This window comes from Acomys russatus, chromosome 2 (genome assembly GCF_903995435.1).
Source record: "Acomys russatus chromosome 2, mAcoRus1.1, whole genome shotgun sequence".
Taxonomy (NCBI): domain Eukaryota; kingdom Metazoa; phylum Chordata; class Mammalia; order Rodentia; family Muridae; genus Acomys; species Acomys russatus.
Window position 1 is genome coordinate 57331719 of NC_067138.1, and position 21444 is coordinate 57353162.

General features: G+C 49.1%; 1 protein-coding gene across 1 annotated transcript; it reads left to right on the forward strand.

Moving 5' to 3' along the window:
- Positions 1 to 4368: 4368 nt before the first annotated feature.
- Nans (N-acetylneuraminate synthase) lies at positions 4369 to 21228 on the forward strand. Its single transcript, XM_051161715.1, has 6 exons — positions 4369 to 4543; positions 7805 to 8020; positions 15257 to 15356; positions 16220 to 16374; positions 18954 to 19220; positions 20832 to 21228. The coding sequence occupies exons 1-6, from the start codon at positions 4412 to 4414 to the stop codon at positions 21039 to 21041; spliced, it is 1080 nt and encodes a 359-aa protein (XP_051017672.1). The 5' UTR covers positions 4369 to 4411; the 3' UTR covers positions 21042 to 21228.
- Positions 21229 to 21444: the final 216 nt, after the last annotated feature.

Below are 21444 nucleotides of genomic sequence, written 5' to 3' on the forward strand. Positions count from 1 at the left end.
CTTCTCGGGCAGACTCAGTTTGGGCTTCTCATTGCCTTTGGTGTAATTTGCTATCAGACATATATGTGTGAACATTCTTCATTTTCACTGCAAACGCCTTTCATTTTATTGCAGTTTATAGGAAAGGACCACAGCCCTTTGCTGCCCGTTCTGGTCCCTGGCACAGAGCAGGCACTCTGGAATATGAGTTTCTGGATATACGTGTGAGGCACCTGCAGGAAACAGAAGCAGGCAAAGTGGTCAAAGGTCACAATCTTGGAAGCAGGGGATACCCACAGTTGGCTCTTAGCTCTCTTGTCACCCAGGGTAGGATGGACACAGCTAAGAAACTAGCCTCATGCTATAGAGAAATGCCCAAGGCTAAGAAAGCCAGAAGAAGATGTCTGTGTGACTCATAACGAGTCTAGAAATGGAACTCAGGAGGCTGGGAGATCAGCCTCTGGCCACATCAGGGCAGGTCTTTGGCAGCGGGGGTGGGGACCCATGAGTGGTTTAATAACTCACTTCTTCCTTAAGTGAACTTGCCAGAAAACTGACGTCAGTAACAGCCCCATCAGTTATGTCCTCCCGGGATGCTGAACAAGGCTGGGAGAGTAAACGGATGTGGTGAATTAGCCCTCAGACTTCCAGAACATTGCACCCTGCTGTTCAGGCTGTGCTCTGGAGCATGTGAGGACCTCCCCCCCCACACACACCACCCCCAGCTCTAGAACACAGTTCTAAAATATGGCTCCCGCGTGACACAGAGCAGAGCAAGCACTATCTCTCCTGGGCTCAGCATGTCCCTAGGTTTTGCCCTGGGTTTGGTGTTGTATACTGTCCCAGATGGTCCCTGACCCCAAGTATGTTAGAGTGGCACGGGGACATCAAAGAGGGTCAGCTAATAATTAAAAGGTAAGAAGCCGGCAGAGAAGCCTATGAAGGAGTGAGAGGAAATGACTAAGGCACAAGAGCAAGCAGAAGATGGCTAAGCTTAGAGTGCTGAAGAGAACCTTACCAGGAAACAGCCTGTGGCCTGGAGGTGACAGAAGGAACATGGCACCAGGGTTCTCTAGCTCTTCCATGCCTCTTCCGCCAGCCACAGGAAAGGGTCCAGTGCTGGCCTTTACTTTGTTTTGAAAACCCTTCTCACATACGCTCACCCATTTGGACAGATTGAACATTGATTCACCAGCCAACCAGGAAAAGCCACAGAGAGCACCAGAAACTATCAAAACACAGGATCAAGAGCAGGTAAATTGCATCCTCTAGCTGTTCAGTGGTAGAGCACTTGCCTATCATGTCAGGGTGCTGGGCTTCATATACCAAAAGCAGGGAAGCAAACAAGCAAAAAACCTATATTGCTTGCTGCAGTGTGGGGAAGTTAGCTTTTAATTCACTCCGAGTTTTTTATTTAATAACGATATCAGCCTAATTGATTTTTTTGTGGTGTGTGTGTGTGTGCGCGCGCGCGCGTGTGCGTGCACGTACGCATACGCACGCATGCATTTCTTTCAAGACCGGGTCTCATGTAGGGATGGCTGATTAAAGGTATGTGCCACCACGCCCAGCTGGCCTGTAACTATGTAAACCAGGCTGGCTTAGAACTCAACAGAGATCCCAGCACTCAGGAGGCAGAGGCAGGTGGATCTCTGAGAGTTCCAGGCCTGCCTGGTCTACAAAGTGTGTCCAGGACAGCCAGTGCTGTTACACAGAAAAATCCTGCATGGAAAAACCAAAATGAAGAAGGAGAAGGAGGAAGAAGAGGAGAGGAGGAGGAGGACGACGACAACAACAACCACCACCAACTCAACAGCGATCTGTCTACTTCTGCCTCCTGAGTTCTAAGATTAAAGATGTATGTTACCACCCCCAGATTAATTTTTTTTTATTTAATCACAGATTACATAAAGTTACAATGATTTTCATTCCTCTTGTTTTTTTTCTTATATTTGTTCATCCTTAATTTAGACACAGCAGCCCGTGCTAGTAAACTCAGCACTCAGGTAGATCAGAAGCTCCAGGCCATCTGTAGCTATATTGCAGATCAGAAAACAGCCTAGGCTCCCTGAGGCCATGTCTCAAAACAAAAACAAACCCACAACAATAAATAATGGAATTACCTATCCCCGTTCTCTGCAGCCCTAGCTGACGTGGAACTCACTGTGTGGCAGCAGTTCCGGCCAGTGCTACAACTATGGGCAGGAGCCACCATGCTTGGCTGAGATTGTTTTCGTTAGCCAAAAGTGACCGCGTTTCTTTAGTGTCATATTTCCTATTCTCTGTGATCAAGGTCTGTCGCTCTGCCAACTAACATAGCACACGTATATTCTGTCCAGCCATGAGCCCAGCTTCTATCTCCTTTCATTGTCTCCAGCAATGGGCCTTTGATGTTGGTTTTTCTTTCTTTCTTTTTTTAATAATTTATTTTTATTTCATATGCATTTTGCCTGAATGTACACCTGTGTGAGGGTGTTGGATCTTCCAGAACTGAAGACAGCTGTGCGCTGCCATGTAGGTGCTGGGAATTGAACCCAGGTCCTCTGGAAGAGCAGTCAGTATTCAACCACTGAGCCATCTCTCCAGCCCTTGATGTTGATTTTTTTCAAGACAGCTCTAGCTGTGCTGGTACTTTTTCTGTAGACCAGGCTGGCCTCGAACTCAAATCGATCCGCCTGCCTCTGCTTCCCTGAGTGCTGGGATCAAAGGTGTGCGCCACCACGCCCGGTGACTTGCACCCTTTGGGACACACGCTAGTTCTCTGTGGGTGTTGCTTGCTCTCTGTTTCTTCTGCTCTGTTCACCCCCACTCCCTCTACCCCCTACCTGCTGCTTTCCTCATCGTCAGTCAGACTCCTTCTCAGTCTTTCTCACTAGGTACGGCATCTAGAGTTCCCTCTCTCCCAGCCAGGTTCAGATGTGTTTCTTCCTGTTTGGTGGGCAGTCTGAAGTGCATGTTTATTCCAATATGTTCAAACCTTGCCCTACTCCACTCTCCAGTTCTGTGTAGTCAAACAGGCGATCAATCTAATTCTTTTTCTTTTTTTAGATTTATTTATTATTATCTGCATGTACACCTGCCTGCCAGAAGAGGGCACCAGATCGCGTTATAGATGGTTGTGAGCCACCATGTGGTTGCTGGGAATTGAACTCCGGACCTTTGGAAGTTCTTAACTTCTGAGCCATCCCTCCAGCCCCAGATCAATCTAATTCTTGGGTCTCCACTTGGTCTGAAACTCAGGGAGTGCACTGTAAGAGCTCTGGGCAGGGAGACACCCCAGGCTTCAGTCTGAGCCCTGCTCTGGAGTTCAGGATGGCTTTGGCCAAATCAGTGAAACTTCCTGAGCCCACGGCATCTCGTATAGTAGGAACAGCTAAGGCTATTTAAAATGTCCTACACTAGGGACTGGGGTGTTGGCTCAGTGGTCAAGAACACTGGCTTCTCTTGCAGAGGACTTGGGCTCAGTTCCCAGCATCCACGTAGCAGCTTGCAACCATCTGTACTCCAGTTCCAGGGGATCTGATTGCCTCTTCTCACTTCTGTGGGTACCAGGCACACACGTGGGCCACAGACAGACATACAGGCAAAATACTCACATACATTAAAAATAAAAAAATTAAGTACCACACCAATTGTTGTGATCAAAGGTTTCTATACACTGTTTTAAAATTCTATATGATGTTTCTACTTCAGGGAAGAATGTAAAAATTGCTGGAGAAGACTGAAGAGCACCATTTTGGTGATTCTCAAGTTATATCTTCAAAGATTACCAGGGAACCTTTCCCCTATCTCTGCTCTTGGCTCTCTCTCTTGGTAAATGAGGCGTCCAGTGACACCTTGGATGGAGTTATAATCTGATAGGGTAAAACCAGGAGCCACTAGGGTTGCATGAGGGGTTTGGTATTTGCCCTTTCCTTCTAAACGTGGTTTCTTGTGAGATTTCTAGAAAACTGCAGGCTACAGCTGGAAAAGGAGAATGAGGCAGCGTTAACTGTGGAAATTCCTGCTAAGCTGCGGACAAGAGGGTCACTTGGGTTCCTGGGTGAGTGCGCCTCTTCCTTTTCATGTTCCATGTCTTTCTGTTCCGTCTCAGAACCAGCAGCCATGGGATTCGAACGCAGGTCTTCCTGTCTGCACTGTGGGGCGCACTCTCTACTAGTCCTTAGTGTCCAGTTGTAAAGTAGTCCTCGCTGTGCCTGAAGGCTGTGGGCAAACCCGTTGCTCCAGCCACGGGCCTCCGCGGCGCAGGAGGGGCGTGGCTTGCTCTTCTCCCCGCTCTTCGCGAGGGAGAGCTCCGATTGGCTGCCGAGCGAGACTGGGCCCACGGATTGGCTGTGCGGCGGCCGCCGGCTGACGTGGCGGGGCCGGGACCTGCGGGCCTGCGCGGCGGGTGCGGAAACGCCTGGAGCAGCGAGCCGGCGGGGCAAGCACCATGCCGCTGGAGTTGGAGCTGTGTCCCGGGCGCTGGGTGGGTGGGCAACACCCGTGCTTCATCATCGCCGAGATCGGCCAGAACCACCAGGGAGACCTGGACGTGGCCAAGCGTATGATCCGCACTGCCAAGGTGAGGGGGCGGGGCCGGGGCAGGTCCGCGTAGGGTTAACCGAGGAGTTTGAGAGAAGCCCGGGAGGCGGGTTAACGGAGGGGCCCCGGGAGAGTTCACAGAGGAGCTCGGGAGAGCGGGGCCGCGAGAGCCTTCTGGTACTTGGTGTCTCACTTGCCTTAGCTCCGCGACTCGCCCTCCCGGCTGACCAGACCTCTTTCTTTCCCTTTCCGGTTAGATCAGCTTTCTACTCCTGCCTGTCAGCTTTCATGGCTCCCTACCTAACCAGGATCTTAGGCACCCAGCCCCTTGCTGCTTGTCATATGTCACCTTGGAGATCCTGCCGTGACATTTGTCCACAGTCCTCGGAAGTTGCTGTAGCTTTTCTTCTCCTGTCACTCCCAGTGTTTGGATTATTACACGGTGAGGAGTGCAGATCCTGTTAGGGAACCTCTACGCCTAAGCTGTCTGATTTGAAAACCTGCTTCCTGGAGTTGTGATGAGCCTCAACAGAAGAAAGGAGTGTAAAGTACGCTAGTCAGAACTCCTCAGATGACCCCTACTACTGCTAAGATGCTTATGAGTCGTTCTTCCCCTACCCCCCTTTCTCTTAGAAAATAACCACTCAGAAAAGTCCGGACTACAAGGATGATTTCTCCACCCACACCCCGCAGCCCTAGGTCTCACACTGTTCTGTTTCTAGTCCTTTTGAAACAGGGTCTCACTCTAACCTGGGCTAGCCTGGGACTCACCATATAGCCCAGGCTCTTCCTCAGTCACTCTGTTTCTGTCTTCCAAGTGCTGGGATTACAGGAGCAAATCTTCACTTCAGGCTTGTCATACTTTCAGCCTTTCTGCCTTTGAAGAGATGTTAGTGTTTATCATTGTGACCCTATGCCCCAACTTTAATAAAGTCTGTCCCATGATTTCTTGGTTTATCGTCTTTTTAATTGATTGAGTTTTGATTGAGTCTATAATGTGGATTGGCTTGGAAGACTATGTAGACCAGACTAGGCTCAAACTTGTGGTAGTGCCCCTGCCTCAGTCTCCCAAGTGCTGGGATTACAGACATGGGCCATTACAGTCAGCAAGCAGTTCCTGGAGCTGGAAAATTGCCTCAGTGGTTAAGAACACTGGCTTCTCTTCCACAGGACCTGGGTTCAGTTTTCAACACCCACACGACACTCACAGCTGTCTCTAACCCCAGTTCTGGGGGATCTGACACCCTCTTTTCATCTCTGCTCACACCAGACACACACATACTCAGAGTGCACAGACATTCATGCAAACAAAACACTCCCCCCAAAAAAAATGGTGGCAGCAGTGGTGCAGGCCTTTAATCCCAGCACTCAGGAGGCAGAGGCATAATCTCTGAGTTCCAGGCCAGCCTGGTCTACAGAGTTCAGTCCAGGACTGCCAGGGCTACACAGAGAAACCCTGTCTCAGAAAGCTTAAAAAAAAAGGTAGCTCTCACCATTGTTAGCTGGTCGCCTAACTTCATATCACCTGATAAGTTTTTTCTTACCCTTCCTCAGGATTAACTAACTGGTCTTGTGAATGCAGTGCCATCAAAGCACAAAGAGACTTTAAAGTAACTGCTAGCAGGATTTAGATCTCGCTCTGAGGTGCTGAGCTAAGCGCAATTAAGTGTCTTTAATTCCTACAACAGCCAGTTGTCAGCTTCATTGTAGAGACTGAAAAGGCTGGTTGCTGTGGAGTGTGTCTTTGGTCCCAGCATTTGGAAATAGAGGGAGTCAGATCTCTGTGAGTTCAAGGCCGGCCTGGTATACCTTGCAAGTTCCAGGCCCATCAGAGCTACATAATGAGACATTGTTTCAGAAATGTGTGGTTTTTAATCTTTGCTTTAGACACAGATCTCCAGGCTTTGTGTTGTCAAGAGGGAGATCCCTGCTTTTCTTTCCAAGGAACAGTCTGTTTTTCAAAGGCGTGACCTCTTTGTATGATAAGGTGAGAGCTATACAGCCTAGCTATGTAGGCTGTAAAACTATCTAGAGATATAAAACTGTGCCAACAGAGTTATAGGTTTTCTCTCAGAGTTTCTCTTTAGCTCTGGAGGGCATTGGGGTTGGTGGACACAGTGACAGGGCTGGGGCTGTGCTGTCATGCAAGGGGCCTGGCCTCCAGTCAGGACGTTTGCTAGATGAATGGTTCTGAGCAGGTGACTTTTCTGGGCCTCAGATTTTTCTCATTTCACTCTATTTTTGCTGATGTTTTGAGATTTAAAGCCGGAGAATTTCTTACAACCCTACATTTAGTCTTTGCTGCCGTTTGTGGCAGGAGCCACAGCTATAAGTTCTGTTACCTAGAGTTTGCAGCATACAAGCTCACTTGCTCACGTGATGAGCCTGTTATATTTAGAGTGCGTGTGCACAGATGTGCGTCTCAGGGCCTGAACCCAGGTCATCACACCGGATGGCCTGAGCATTTACCTGCTGAGACATCTCACCAGCCCAGTGAAGTACATTTTTCAAAGGATTTAAAACTTTTTGTCTTTCTTTTTTCTTTTCTTTTTAAGACAGGACCAGGACAGGACTATGTTGTAGTCCTGGATGGCTTGGAACTTGCTATGTAGACCAGGCTGGCCACTGCCTCTTAGGTGCCTGGCATTAAAGGCACACACCATTATACTTTGTTTAAATATTTTTTTTTTGTTTTTTGTTTTTGTTTTTGTTTTGTCGAGACAGGGATTCTCTGTGTAACAGCCCTAGCTGTCTTAGACTCATTTTGTGGACCAGGCTGGCCTCGAACTCACAGAGATCCACCTGACTCTGTCTCCCGAGTGCTGGGATTAAAGCTTGGTTTAAATATTTTCCCCCTATGATTTATTTGTTTAAATTATGTGTATGTGCACACAAGGCTCAGTGTATCTTTGGAGGTCTGAGCTTCCAGGAGTTTTCGCCTACCCCTCCCTGTGTGGGCCCCAGGATCAGACTCAGTTTGTGAGGCTTATTGGCAAGCATTGTTATTTGACGATCCATATTACCAATCCTCCACTTTATCACTTGAGACAAAGTTTCTCCCTGAACCTATTGCTCATGAATTTGGCTAGACTGGCTGGTCGGCCAGCCCTGGGGATGGCGCTATAGGCACATGGCACCATCTTTTTCATGGGTGCCGGGGACTGAACGTCAGCCCTTGTGACCTCACTTCACCCACTGAGCATCTCTGCAGCCACAGCCCCTTTTGTCTGAATGTAATGACGTCATGTTCTCCCAAGATTCCTGCTCCAGGTCACTGAAAATGTCCTACTGCGTGTTACAGGAGTGCGGGGCTGACTGCGCTAAGTTTCAGAAGAGTGAGCTGGAGTTCAAGTTTAACCGGAAGGCCCTGGAGAGACCGTATACTTCGAAGCATTCCTGGGGGAAGACATACGGGGAGCACAAAAGGCACCTGGAATTCAGCCACTCCCAGTACAAGGAGCTGCAGAGCTATGCGCAGGAGATTGGCATCTTCTTCACTGCCTCTGGCATGGATGAGGTGAGCGCCCAGCCTGCTTAGCAGCTGCTAGTGGACCCATGGGATGCCGAAGCAGGCTTAGTGGCACCCACTTACAACTCTAGCACCTGGGAGGTAGAGTAGTTCAGACCAGCCTCAGCTCCGGGGTAAGTTTGAGGCCAGCCTGAGATTGCTGAGACTCTCAGAACAATACAGAAGCCAAGATGAGCATCTTTACTGTGCATCCTTAGTTGCTTCCTTAGAGTTGCTCTCTAGAAATGGGTGTTAGGGTGGACTTTAGGGATGTGCTTTTACTGTCCTTGGGTTAGTTTCTCATTGCTTTAGTCAGATTGTGGAAAGGCTTGCTTGTGCGCGCATACACACACACACACACACACACACACACACACACACACACACACAGTCTCTCTGTTGGTCTCTCACTATGCCTTACTATGTAATCCTAGCAGAACCCTTTATGTAGATCAGGCTGACCTGCAATTCACTGAGTTTCCTGCCGCTGCCTCCCTCTCCTTGGTGCTGGGATTAAAGGTGTGCCCTACCACACCTAATATGTAAAAGATACTTCTGCCCTTGTGTTGGTCTTCTAGACTTCAAAATATATGTGTAATTGTAAGCATTGGTCCTGGTGCCTGTCATTCCAGCCCTGGCTAGTTTAGGCAGGAGGATTGTTGTGAGTTCAAAACCAGCCTAGGCTGTATGGTGAGTTTCAGACTACTCAGAGCTACAAGAAGTGAGATTCCATTTCAAAGATAACTAAATAGGGCCTGTGAGGTGCTTAGCAGTAATTCCAGTTGCCCCCATGTCCTTCATGGTGGACAGAGAAAACAAGCTCTCTCAAGTTGTCCTTAGATGTCCACGTATCCTTACTTGTGCCACGGCCCTTATGCTACTCTGCCTTAAATAAATACATACACAAAATTAAAAAAAAAATTAGCCCGGTACTGATGGCACATGCCTTTAATCTAGCACTTGGAAGACAGACAGGCTGATGTCTGTGAGTTTGAGGTCAGCCTGGTGTACAGAGTGAGTTCTAGGACAGCCAGGGCTACACAGAGAAACCGTGTCTCGAAAGACAAAACGAAACAACAACAACAACAAAATAGATGGATGAGGAGAGGTAGCGAGCCCAGGCTTCTGGCAAGCGTGTTGTTTTCATGCTTCAGGGAGATCAGATTTTTCTCAGTTCAACATTAGAGTGAGAAGGCACTGAGCGAGGAAAGGCGCTTGCCACGTGTCAAGGTCAACCCCAGAACTTGGAGGAGTTGCTTTTCTCCTTCCATCATGGCAGGGGTGGGGGTGGGGGGTGGGGTAGGATGAAAAGCAACCCAAAAAGTAAAAAGACTAATAGTCCCAGCCCCTGGGGGGTAGATGGAGTCTGGAGGACAGCTGGCATGACCAGCCTGGACAACACAATTCTGAGCCGCAAACAGTATTGCTTTTCTCAACTGAGAACCCTCTTGCTTCCCTTGCTCTCCTGGCTAGCCTGGGGCAGCGAGGGGGGAAATGGGTCTGTAAAACCTTTTACAAAAGAGTAAATTGAGACAGGTATAGTGGCACACACCTTTAATGTCAGCACTTGGGAGGCAGAGGCAGGTAGATTGCTGTGAGTTCGAGGCCAGCCTGGTCTACAAAGCGAGTCCAGGACAGCCAAGGCTACACAGAGAAACCCTCTCTCAAAAAAACCAAAAAGAAAAGGGGGGGGGGGGGAGTAAATTATGCTTGCCTTGCCAAGCCAGCAGTTCTTGCCTGGCCTCCTTAGAGCTGGCTTGGTTGAGTTGTCTGTCCTTCTGTGTCCCCCTATCCCCCTCTGTTTCTGAAGCAGGTGGCTTCCCCTCACTTCCTTATGACAGCCAGCATTTACCGAGTCCCTCCTTTCTCTGCTGTGCATGCTGCTCTGGGCGCCTCTGTGTGCTCAGGAAAGGTTAAGGTGTGACAGATTTTATGCAGGCTGAAAAAGTTCCCTGGACACCTGTCAGGGTGGTGCACAGAGGAGGTGGACTTTGCCCAAAGAAAGCTCTGTGTTTAGGCAACAAGCAGAAGCCATCTGGGGCCCCCCCTGAAGGACACTTGCTCAGTGATGTCACCCCTGAGCTCTGCACTTCCCTGTCCCCCTTCCCCTAGCTGCCTGCCTGCCTGGTGCCTCTAACAGAGTTGAAGCTTGTTTTTAAACTCTGTTTTTTGTTGTTTGTTTTTTAAAGATTTATTTACTTATTCTGCTTGCATGTGCACCTGCACAGCAGAAGAGGTCGCCAGATCTCATAGATGGTTGTGAGCCACCATGTGGTTGCTGGGAATTGAACTCAGCACCTTTGGAAGAGCAGTCAGTGCTCTTAACCTCTGAGCCATCTATCCAGCTCCCTAAACTCTGCTTTACTTGGGGTATTGAAGCCTCTACCTCCCTTCCACCAACCTCTTAACCCTGGGTATGAGAAAGGTTAGTGGGGAGAGGGTGTGCAGACCCCTTTACTTCTCCCGGCTCTTTGCGTCAATTGGGTAGGTTTTTTTTGTTTTGTTTTTGTTTTTTAAGTTTTTTTCAAAACAGTGTTTCTCTGCCTAACAGCCCTGGCTAACCTAGATTCGCTTTGTAGGCCAGGGCTGCATTGAACTCAGAGATCCATCTGCCTCTGCCTCCCGAGTGCTGGTATTAAAGTTTTGTGCCACCACGCCCAACTTTAATTGAGCTCTTCTGGGGGCAATACCAATCTCCGTCAACAGCAAATGCAGCAGGCAGTCTCTGAATCACTGCACTGAAACGTTTCTCTCTGTCCAGCACACCAGTCTCTGGTCTCTCCAAACTGCGACCTGCCTCATGCCACCACCTCACTCCGAGCTCTCCTATTTATCTTCCTCCGAGTCCTAGGCCATGCCCCTCTCCATGCCATCCAAGGCAGGCAAAGACATGCCCGCATGAGATAGTCATAAACTGTTTGATTTTTTTGTTTTGTTTTTTCGAGACAGGGTTTCTCTGCGTAACCTTGCCTGTCCTGGTCTTGCTTTGTAGACCAGGCTGGCCTTGAACTCACAGTGATCCACCACCTGCCTCTGCCTCCCAAGTACTGGGATTAAAGACGTGTGCCGCCCCCACCCTACTGACAGTTATAAAATGTGGACAAACTAAAGCTTTAGAAAAGCCCAGTTCCCCAGTGCGGCTAGCTGACCGCGCCTGTAATCCCAGCACTCAAAGTGGGGAGCGGAGGAAGGCAGTTTTGAGGCTAGCCTGGGCTATATATGGTGGCATTGTTTCAACAAGAAGAGGCCCCGGCCCATGGTTTCTCTTAATATAGACGCAGAAGAAAGGTTCTGAGAGCACATAGTGTCTCTTCTTATTTTACTTATGTATGTGGGTCTCTGTAGCGCCCCAGCTGTCCTGGAATTCCCTGTGACCAGGCTGGCTTCAAACTCGCAGAGATCCATCTGCCTCTGCCTTCAGAGTGCTGGCATCAAAGGCACATGCTATTGTGCCCACTGTCTGCTCCTACTAAAGTTCAAAGACTTCTGAGTCAGTCAGCCAGACATGGTGGTGCTAACCTTGTAATCGCAGTCCTTGGAGGACAGAGGCAGAAGAATCAAAAGTTGGAGGCCAGCGTACATAGCAAGTTCCAGGCCAGCCTAGAATAATAAGAGCCTGTCTCAAAAAGCAAAGAAAAGCAGTTCTAAGTCAAATCGGTTTGATAGAGGGTTTAGATCAGACAGGTTTATTTCCTGGGACCCGCTAAGGAGCCAAAGCTGGTCAAAGTTCCCTAAGCTAGTAGCTGGGGTGGCCTGTTCCATGCACGGAACCCAGTCAGGCCTGGAGAGCTATTTATTGATTGAATTACTTGAGAGCAACTGGAAAGAGGAAGTGGTAGGGCTGTGTGGCTTGCTCTGGAGAAGGGGTCTAATGGCAGTAGGGCAGGTCAGAGGAAGCCAGCAGGTCCCAGCCTGGAGGTCTACAGGGCCTCAAGCTAGGAGCTTCTAGGTGGTAGGTTTGTGCCCTTGCAGGTGATGGACCAAAGTGGCAGTTTTTAAAATGGCCACTAGAAGGCGATGATTCCCCAGGTGGTTGTCAAATGAGATGTGTTCTTGTAGTGGTTAAAAAAAGGACTCTAAGTGAGAGAAGCAAGGAGAATGGGGAAATAGAAGGATCCAGAGGGTCCTAGAAACCTACAAGTAGAACATTATGATGGGCGGATCTGGGCCTAGGGGTCCTGCTCAAACTATGGCACCAGCCAAGGACGATACGTGCAGTAAATTTCGAACCCTTACCCAGATCTAGCCAATGGACAGGACATTCTCCACAATTGAGTGGAGATTGGGGACTGACTTTCACGTACTCTGGTGCCCCATATGTGACCACGTCCCCTGGATGGGGAGGCCCGGTGGCACTAGAGGAAGGATAGCAGGCTACCAAGAAGAGACTTGACACCCTATGAGCATGTACAGGGGGAGTTAGTCCCCTCAGTCACAGTCATAGGGGAGGGGAGTAAGGGGAAAATAGGAGAGAGGGAGGAATGGGAGGATACAAGGGATGGGATAACAATTTAGATGTAATATGAATAAATTAATAAAATACATTTTTAAAAATATAAAAAAAATAAACTTGGCCGGGCGAGGTAGCGCACACTTTTAATCCCAGCACTCGGGAGTCAGAGACAGGCAGATCGCTGTGAGTTTGAGGCCAGCCTGGTCTACAAAGCAAGTCCAAGATAGCCAAGGCTACACAGAGAAACCCTGTCTCAGAAAACCAAAAAACAAACAAACAAATGAAAAAAAACCTTGAAGATGATAGAATTCCATGCAAATTTTGCAATCCTTGTAGGTAAATCTTTTTTTTTTTTTTTTTGGTTTTTTGAGACAAGGTTTCTCTGTGTAGCCTTGGCTGTCCTAGACTCGCTTTGTAGACCAGGCTGGCCTCGAACTCACAGAGATCCGCCTGCCTCTGCCTCCTGAGTGCTGGGATTAAAGGCGGCTGGTAAATCTTTGAAATATTTCTTTTCTGCACTAGGTGTCCTTAGCTCCAATTGTTTGGTTCCTCTCTTGAGTCCAGACTTTGTCTGCTAAAGGTTCCAGACCTACTTGGAAGGTGGATAGAAGTCTGTTGCAGTGGGTTAAAGATATCTTTTATTTTTCAAATTTTAAAATAATTTATTTTAAATTATTTGTATGGATATTTTGTTTTGTTTTTTGTTTTTCAAGACAAGGTTTCTCTGTATAGCCTTGGCCGTCTTAGAACTCATTTTGTAGACCAAGCTGGCCTTGAACTCACAGAGATCCACCTGCCTCTGCCTCCCAAAGTGCCGTGATTTCAGGTGAGTGCCACTGTGCTTGGTTGGTTGGTTTGTTTTGTTTTCTGTATAGATGTTTTGCCTACGTATGTGTCTGTGTACCATTTGTCTCAGAGGAGTGGCGCCGCACTACTTGAACACTGTCTAGAAGAAAACTTGCTTTACAGCCTCCCTCTTTACATTTCATACCCTCCCCATTTACCACATGTGGCCAGAGAGCTGAGAAAATTAAGACTGTTAAGTGAATTATGTTTAAAAAGGATTCTTTCCAGCCTGGCACACACGTACTTTCAGCATTCAGGGAGTTCAGGACAGCCAAGGCTACACAGAAAAACTCCGTCTTGAAAAACCAAAATAAATAAATAAATACATGAATAAATAACTTTTTTTTAAAAAGCCTCTTTTTCCCCTGTAGTCCATCTTAGGGCTGTTTACCAGTGCAACACATGCAGGGAAGAAGAGAGAAAATGTGCATGGGAAAAGAACAGAAAAATCTACCCAGGGAAAGAGCAGCCAGAACCGCACCAGGTGGTTGGACACTAGGGGTGGGCGGTGCCTTGGGCACACACATTACAGGCTTATGGGCTGGCTGACTAGCCACTCTTTTTTTCGGGGGGAGGGGAAGGATGCTAATTGGGGGACTGAACCCAGGGCTTTACACGTGCTAGGCAAGCTCTGCCCCCTGAGCAACAGCCCCAGACCCCGGCTAAGCACCTCCCACTCTGTGCTATTGAGGACAAGCTGTGTCAACTGGCCACAGCCCTGGTGTTCGGAGAGGTTCTTTCTTAGAAGGTGGATGGAGGTCTCTGCAGTGGGCTAATTTAAAGATGTCTTCTATTTTTTAAGTTTCTTTGTTGTTGTTGTTGTTTGGTTTGTTTTGGTTGTTTTGTTTTGGTTTGGTTTTTTGAGACAGGGTTTCTCTGTGTAGCCTTGACTATCCTGGACTTGCTTTGTAGACCAGCCAGGCTGGCCTCGAACTCACAGCAATCCTTCTGCCTCTGCCTCCCAAGTGTTGGGATTAAAGGCGTGTGCCACTACCACCAGGCCGTTTTTTGTTTGTTTGTTTGTTTTTTAACAATTTATTTTTTATTTATGGGCGTGGATGTTTTGCCTCCACATGTGTCTGTGTACCATTTGTATGGTCTCCTAGAACTTGAGTTACATATAGCTGTGAGCCTCCATGTTGATGCTGGGAGTCAAACCCAGCCCCCCTGGAAGAGCAGCCAGTGTTCTTAGCCTCTGAACTGTTCTCCAGCCCTTGTTTTCTTTTTTGAGATGGGTTCTGACTGTGTCTTCCTGGATGTCCTGGAACTGGCTATGTAGACCAGGCTGGTCTCAAACTCATGGATCCAACCTTATTAGTTCTTGTTACGTAACAGAATATGACATTTTCCTTTGGTGTGGTTTTGTGTGGTGTGTGTGGTGCCAGGGACCAAAGCCAGGGCCTCATACATGCTGGGAAGTACGTGTCCGTCTCCTCTAGTCCTAAGATTGTCCTGGAACCATTTGCTGACACCTCACAGCTTCCCGAGTCTTCCGGCTGAACCCCACATAACAGGGTTGATGGTGATTTGTGGCTGGCCAGCTGCTGATCAGTAGGTCAAACTAGGAGACATATTGCTCCATTTGCTCCTCCAGGCAAAGCTCCAATGTCTTCTTTCTGGCCTTTGACCTTTGAGGGTTAATCACTTTCTCTCTGCCGGGTCAAGCTTAGGTCACAGCCCTTCTGCATTTGTTCACAAGTCCCTGGGGAAGGAACAGTCTGGCCAGAGGCAGTGGTCTGTCCTCCATCCCCCATCCCCTCCCCCCACAAAGATCCTTGTAGCTATTGATGGCCAGGACCAAGCCCTGGATGTGCACCCGACAGATGGGTGGGTGGCCACAGGATGACCTGGTCTGTGGGCTCATGCACTAGGTTTCTCTATCACCCACAAGGACACTGTTTTTTCTCAACAGAGGTGTAAGGTGCTCCCTCTGATTATTTTTGTAGATGGCAGTTGAGTTTCTGCATGAACTGAATGTTCCATTTTTCAAAGTTGGATCTGGAGACACTAACAATTTTCCCTATCTGGAAAAGACAGCCAAGAAAGGTAAGTGTCTTTTCCCCTAAAATTAGACTTCAAGCTTTGTGTTCCTTCCCCCTAGTGGCCGATCCCTGTGATAGCACTCATGGCGACTAAACTGGTTTTGTTTTTGTTTTGTTTTGAGAAGGAGGTCTCTCTCTGTACCCTGGAACTTGCTATGTAGCCCAGGTTTGCCGCAAACTCTTTAAGAGATCTGCCTGATTGCTCCTGCCTGAGTGCTGAGATTAAAAGTGTGTGGTACCACACCACTTTGGAGACAAATCTTAGAAACACTTTTGTTTTGGGGCGTTGCTAGGCACTGAACCCAGGGTCCCATGCGCCTGCTGTGAGTACTCCACCACTGAGCCACATCCGGTCCCTGTAGGAATCTCCTCCCTACTATCTCCACACTTGCTTAATTGATTCCCCATGTAAATGATCTCACATTCCCTCAGTACAAACCTCGGATGGAAGCGAGTCATATGACCGGGATGGCCTGTGTTTGTTTCATAGGCAAGGCATCTGAAGCCATAAGGACAGGGCTCTGTGCAGGCCAGCTGCTAGAGCTGGTAGCTCTCGGCTTCTCTCCGCTGTGCTCTTGCCCAGGAATACACTGCAGGTTGTCTATTCCTTGTCCTGAGTATTTAAGACCAGGAGGGTTCCAGAATTTGGAGTGTTTCACACTTGGGACTTGTAGAAAGAGATGGAGCCTGTTCTGTACGATGCAGTCTCTTGATCTTCAGAGATGCCTGCCTTCCGCTCAGGATCGCGAGGTCCCCCGGTGTGCTTCACTTGCTGAAGCGTGGTGCTGAGGACAGTTGCTGCACGGTGTCTGAGATGTGGGTGGGGGAGAATCTGAGCCCCTGTGAAGAAGGTGCCGGCTTCTGCAGGTCGTCCTATGGTGATCTCCAGTGGGATGCAGTCGATGGACACCATGAAGCAAGTCTATCAGATCGTGAAGCCCCTCAACCCCAACTTCTGCTTCCTCCAGTGCACCAGCGCGTACCCACTGCAGCCTGAGGATGCCAACCTGCGCGTCATCTCGGTAAGCACTAAGCGGGGGAGATGTCTCATTGACCCAGTTCCTTTGAGACTGTGGAGGCTTTGTTGTTTGCTCATTTGCAGTGCTGGGGATTGAACCCCGGCACCATGGCATGCCCGCCTAGTGTTCCACCGCTGAGCTGTATCCCTAGACTTTCCTATAACTAACCTTTTAATCAACTGTGGCACATGCTGTAATTTACAGGCTCTGTTTTAGTATGACAGAAACAAATTAGACCCAGGCAGCCAAGGAAGTATATGCTTTCCAAAGAGAGGACTGTAAATTAAAATTTCTAACACCAATATCAGTTTCTTCCATTTTGTGTGTGTGTGCGCGTACGCATGCGCACGCATGCATGCATGTATACCTCATGATTTGTGTTTATATACATTTTAGTTTTTTATAATCCCAGCACTCAGGAGGCAGAGGCAGACAGATTGCTGTGAGTTCGAGGCCAACCTGGTCTACAAAGTGAGTCCAGGACAGCCAAGGCTCCACAGAGAAACCCTGTTTCAAAAAACCAAACCAACCAACCAAACAAACAAACATTTTAGTTTTTTAAAGATTTTTTTTTTTTTTGCGGCAAGGTCTCACTCTGTAGCTCTGGCTGTCCTGTAACATGGTATGTAGACCAGGCTGGCCTCAAAGTCTTCCTCTGCTGCCCAAGTACTGGGATTAAAGGCCTCCACAGAGATGAGTATAGTTAACAAGTCACGGGCTGTGACTCCAGGTGCTCCCCCTGGTTTTCCACCTTCAGCGGAAGTACTATCTCACCCTCCCACTATACATGGCTCTGCAGAGACAATGGCGTTGCCAACCCACCCAGTCACAGCAGTTAGCACTCGCTGCCCAGCAGCCTGCACTTTGGCCACAGAGCTGCAGGCTAGATCCAGGCCTCTGCCATCCACCATGCCTAACCTGCTACTAAATTCCACCTGCATCTTCCTGCAGGGCTCCAGCTTGCTGGCCACCATCTCTGACACTCATCTGAGAAGGACTTTGGTGCATTAGGTGAATTAGAGATCACGTATTAATTATTTAGCATTCTCACCAACAGAGTGCTTTTGGGACTGGGCAGTGTGTATAGTTGATATTTTTTGGGTGTAGCATACTTGGTTTCAACAGTGTAAGCTCATTAAATGTGACAAGTGCTTTAGGGGTGAGCTCAGGCATCCCATTTCAGTTACGTTGCTATTCTTGGTCTTCATGGGGTTAAACATTTACAAAAGGTGTTTGTTAAAATGTTTTGAATTTATGTATGTGTGTGGACATGCGCCATGGCAGGTATCTGGTGGTCAGAAGACAACCTGTGGGAGCTGGTTCTCTCCTTCCACCATGTGGCTTCCGGGGATTAAACTCATGCTGTCAGGCACCTGCCTTTACCCTCTGAGTCATCTTGCTGGCCCACAGAAGGCATGCTCAATGACAATAACTTTTACAGTATGGTGGGTGTCTTAGGGTTTCTATTCCTGGGACAAAACACCATGACCAAAGTAACTTGGGGAGAAAAGGATTTATTCATTCGTGGTTCCATGTAACAGTTCATCATCGAAAGCAGGGAGGGCAGGAACTCACACCGAACAGGAACCTGGAGGCAGGAGCTGATGCAGAGGCCATGGAGGAATGCTGCTTGCTGGCCTGCTCCTCGTGGCTTGCTCAGCCTGCTTTCTTATAGAGCCTAGGACCACCCACAGGGATGGTACTACCCACAGTGTGCTGGGCCCTCCCCCATCAATCACTAACGAAGAAAATGCCTTACGGCAGATCTTAGGGAGGCATTTTTCTCAATCGAGACTCCTTCCTCTTTTGATGACTCTAGCCTGTGTCAAGTTGACATAAAACCAGCCACTACAGTGGGTACCCTTTCTGAGTTCCCAGCAACCCTCTGTGTGTACTTTTATTCTTTCCACAAAGGAGAGGCTCAGAGTGCCTTACTATTTCCCCTGTGGCTGCTCTGCTCCTGAGTGGCTGAAATGGGGTGCTGTTCAGATCTCCCTGACAAGGAGAACATGTATGAAGCCCCAGGAGGGTAGCCACTCCCCTCTTCTCTCTCTCTCTCTTTTTTTTTTTTTTTTTTTTTTGGTTTTTCGAGACAGGGTTTCTCTGTGTAGCCTTGGCCATCCTGGACTCACTTTGTAGACCAGACTGGCCTCGAACTCACAGCGATCCGCCTGCCTCTGCCTCCCGAGTGCTGGGATTAAAGGTGTACGCCACCACACCCGGCTAAATATTTTATTTTGTTTTAATCTATGTGCATTGGTGTGAAAGTGTCAGATCTTGGAGTTACAGACAGTTGTGAGCTGCCATGTGGGGTGCTGGGAATTGAACCCGGGCCCTTTGGAAGAGCAAGCAGTGCTCTTAACCACTGAGCCATCTCTCCAGCTCCCCAACAAGTAAATTTTTTTTTTTTTTTTTTTTTTGTTTTTTCAAGACAGGGTTTCTCGGTGTAGCCATGGTCATCCTGGGCTCACTTTGTAGACCAGGCTGGCCTCGAACTCACAGCGATCCGCCTGCCTCTGCCTCCCGAGTGCTGGGATTAAAGGCGTGCGCCACCACGCCCGGCTCCCTCTTCTCTCTTACAGGAATACCAGAAGCTCTTCCCCGATATCCCCATAGGGTACTCTGGGCATGAGACAGGCATCGCCATATCTGTTGCTGCAGTGGCTCTGGGGGCCAAGGTGTTGGAACGGCACATCACTTTGGATAAGACCTGGAAGGGGAGCGACCACTTAGCCTCGCTGGAGCCTGGAGAGCTGGCAGAGCTGGTGCGGTCTGTGCGCCTGGTGGAGCGGGCATTGGGCTCCCCAACCAAGCAGCTGCTGCCCTGTGAGATGGCCTGTAATGAGAAGGTGGGTGCTGCCTGCCGCTGTCCTGAGGCAGGTGCAGCACACTGGCTAGGAGCTGGGCTCGGTATGGCCTCTCTGAGCCTGACAGAGGAGCTGGTGAAGGAATGCCATGCCCATCCTTCTAAGCATCATAGGCTATGGGAAGCACAGGGAGATGGGTTACGTAAGGGGCTTTTTGGCCACCTCTGGTCACATTAGCTTTTCTACTAAGTCTCTGAAGCCTGTGGTCCCAGCCCTCTGGACCCTAGGAGCTTCAGCGTGAAGTCCTGAGATGGTGAAGCCGGGTCACCTGGAGAAGGCGTACTGAGGCGTTGGGAGGTACAAGGAGGCTCTGGGTGGGTGGGCAGGGCTGCTGGGCAGTGAGGAGGAGGACAGGGTGGTGAGGCCGAAGCATGCCTCCCTGGCATCTTGGAAGCTGGTGCCCTGAACCTTTCTGCCCTTCTGAGTTTAGGGCCTGGAGTTGCAGGGATGCTGGGTGCAAGGTTCCTCACCTGTAGTTGTATGGCGTAGGCGGAAGGCCTGTTACCAGGTATTACATGAAGAACATTGTCATGCTTTATTTCAGGGAGACTACCTACTGCCCCCTAATTATGCATGCACATGTACTGGGAAGTTGTTAGTAAGAGAATAGAGCTGCCTTGCAGATGGAGTGGGACCCTGGCCTGGGAGGTACGGGAGTTGAGCGTGAAGTGCGGCTCTGGGTAAAGCAGAGGGTGAAACACAGCAAGGACCACAAGCTTTTTCCTGCTGCTAAGTTCCAAGCAGAATTACAACTAAGAGACTCCTTTTTTTGGTTTTGTTTTGTTTTAATTTGGTTTTGGTTTTTCAAGACAGGGTTTCTTTGCAACTTTTGCTGTCCTGGACTTGCTTTATAGACCAGACTGGTCTCGAACTCACAGAGATCCACCTGCCTCTGTTTCCCCAAGTGCTGGGATGACAGGCGTGCGCCACCGCAGCTGGCTCACTGAGACTCTGTATGTGTAAGCTGCTGAGGACAGCAAATGCTGCTTCACAGGACTTATGGGGAGGTAGAGACACTGGTCGTGAGCTTCAGACAGCCCTTGGTCTCCACGCCTGCCTGTCCTGTCTGTCCTCTTCCTGGGTACCCTTGGCACTTAAACATCTGTCACCCTCCTTGCTCATGAGCCCTCCCTAAACCTGTTGTATAGGACGAAGTGGCAGCAGGGTTGTATACACCCTGGGCCAGGGCTCGGGTCTCCTACATTCTCATCCTGCTGCTAGCTTACGTTTCCCTTAAGATGTTGACTAGACAGTGACAAAAATAATCACAGTTGTCATGTGTTGGGAGCATTCTGTCACATTCTGTTAATATTCTGTCAAGTCTGACATGGTGCCAGCACCTTTTAACAGGGAAACCAAAACAGCATCCCAGGCCAACGGCCTCTGAGCCTGGGTCTGTGCAACTTGAGCCCTTCCCCTTGTGCCTCTCCTCTTAGTGTATGGTGTCACCTGACCCTGGCTGTGTCCACTCTCCTGTGAGGTACTGCTCTGTGTACCATGGTGAGAGTAAAGGCCCTGCTGCGAGGCCCCATTATAAGGACGTCACGTGTGTAGGAGCTCCAGGGTCTCACACTGATCTTCCTTTGTCTACAGCTGGGCAAGTCTGTGGTGGCCAAAGTGAAAATCCCAGAAGGCACCATCCTGACCCTGGACATGCTCACAGTGAAGGTGGGAGAGCCCAAAGGCTATCCTCCTGAAGACATCTTCAATCTAGTGGGCAAAAAGGTGCTGGTGACTGTTGAAGAAGACGACACAATCATGGAAGAATCTGTGGAAAATCACAGCAAGAAAATCAAGTCTTAAAATAAAGTGCTACCCCCTGGCTTCTCAGCCATCCTGCTACTACTGTGCAGTGTGTTGGGTGGGCCAGACTCCTCACCTGCAGTTGTCTGGGGTAGACAGAGGGCCAGACACCAGGTATTACATGAAGAACATTGCCATGTTTTATTCCAGGGGATACTACCTACTGTCCCTTTAAATTACAGGTGTGCATGCACTGGGAAGTTGGCAGTGAAAGAATATAACTGCCTTGCAAATGGAGTGGGGAGAGTTGTGTGGGATGCTGGCCTGAGAGTTACAGGAGTTGGCGTGAAGTGTGGTGCTTAAAGCAGAGGGTGAAACACACCCCTTCTGCTGCCCAGAACACTGAGCTGCGGTCCCTTTGCACTAGGCTCTGCCTGAGGCCCTGTGGGCAGAGCTAAGCACT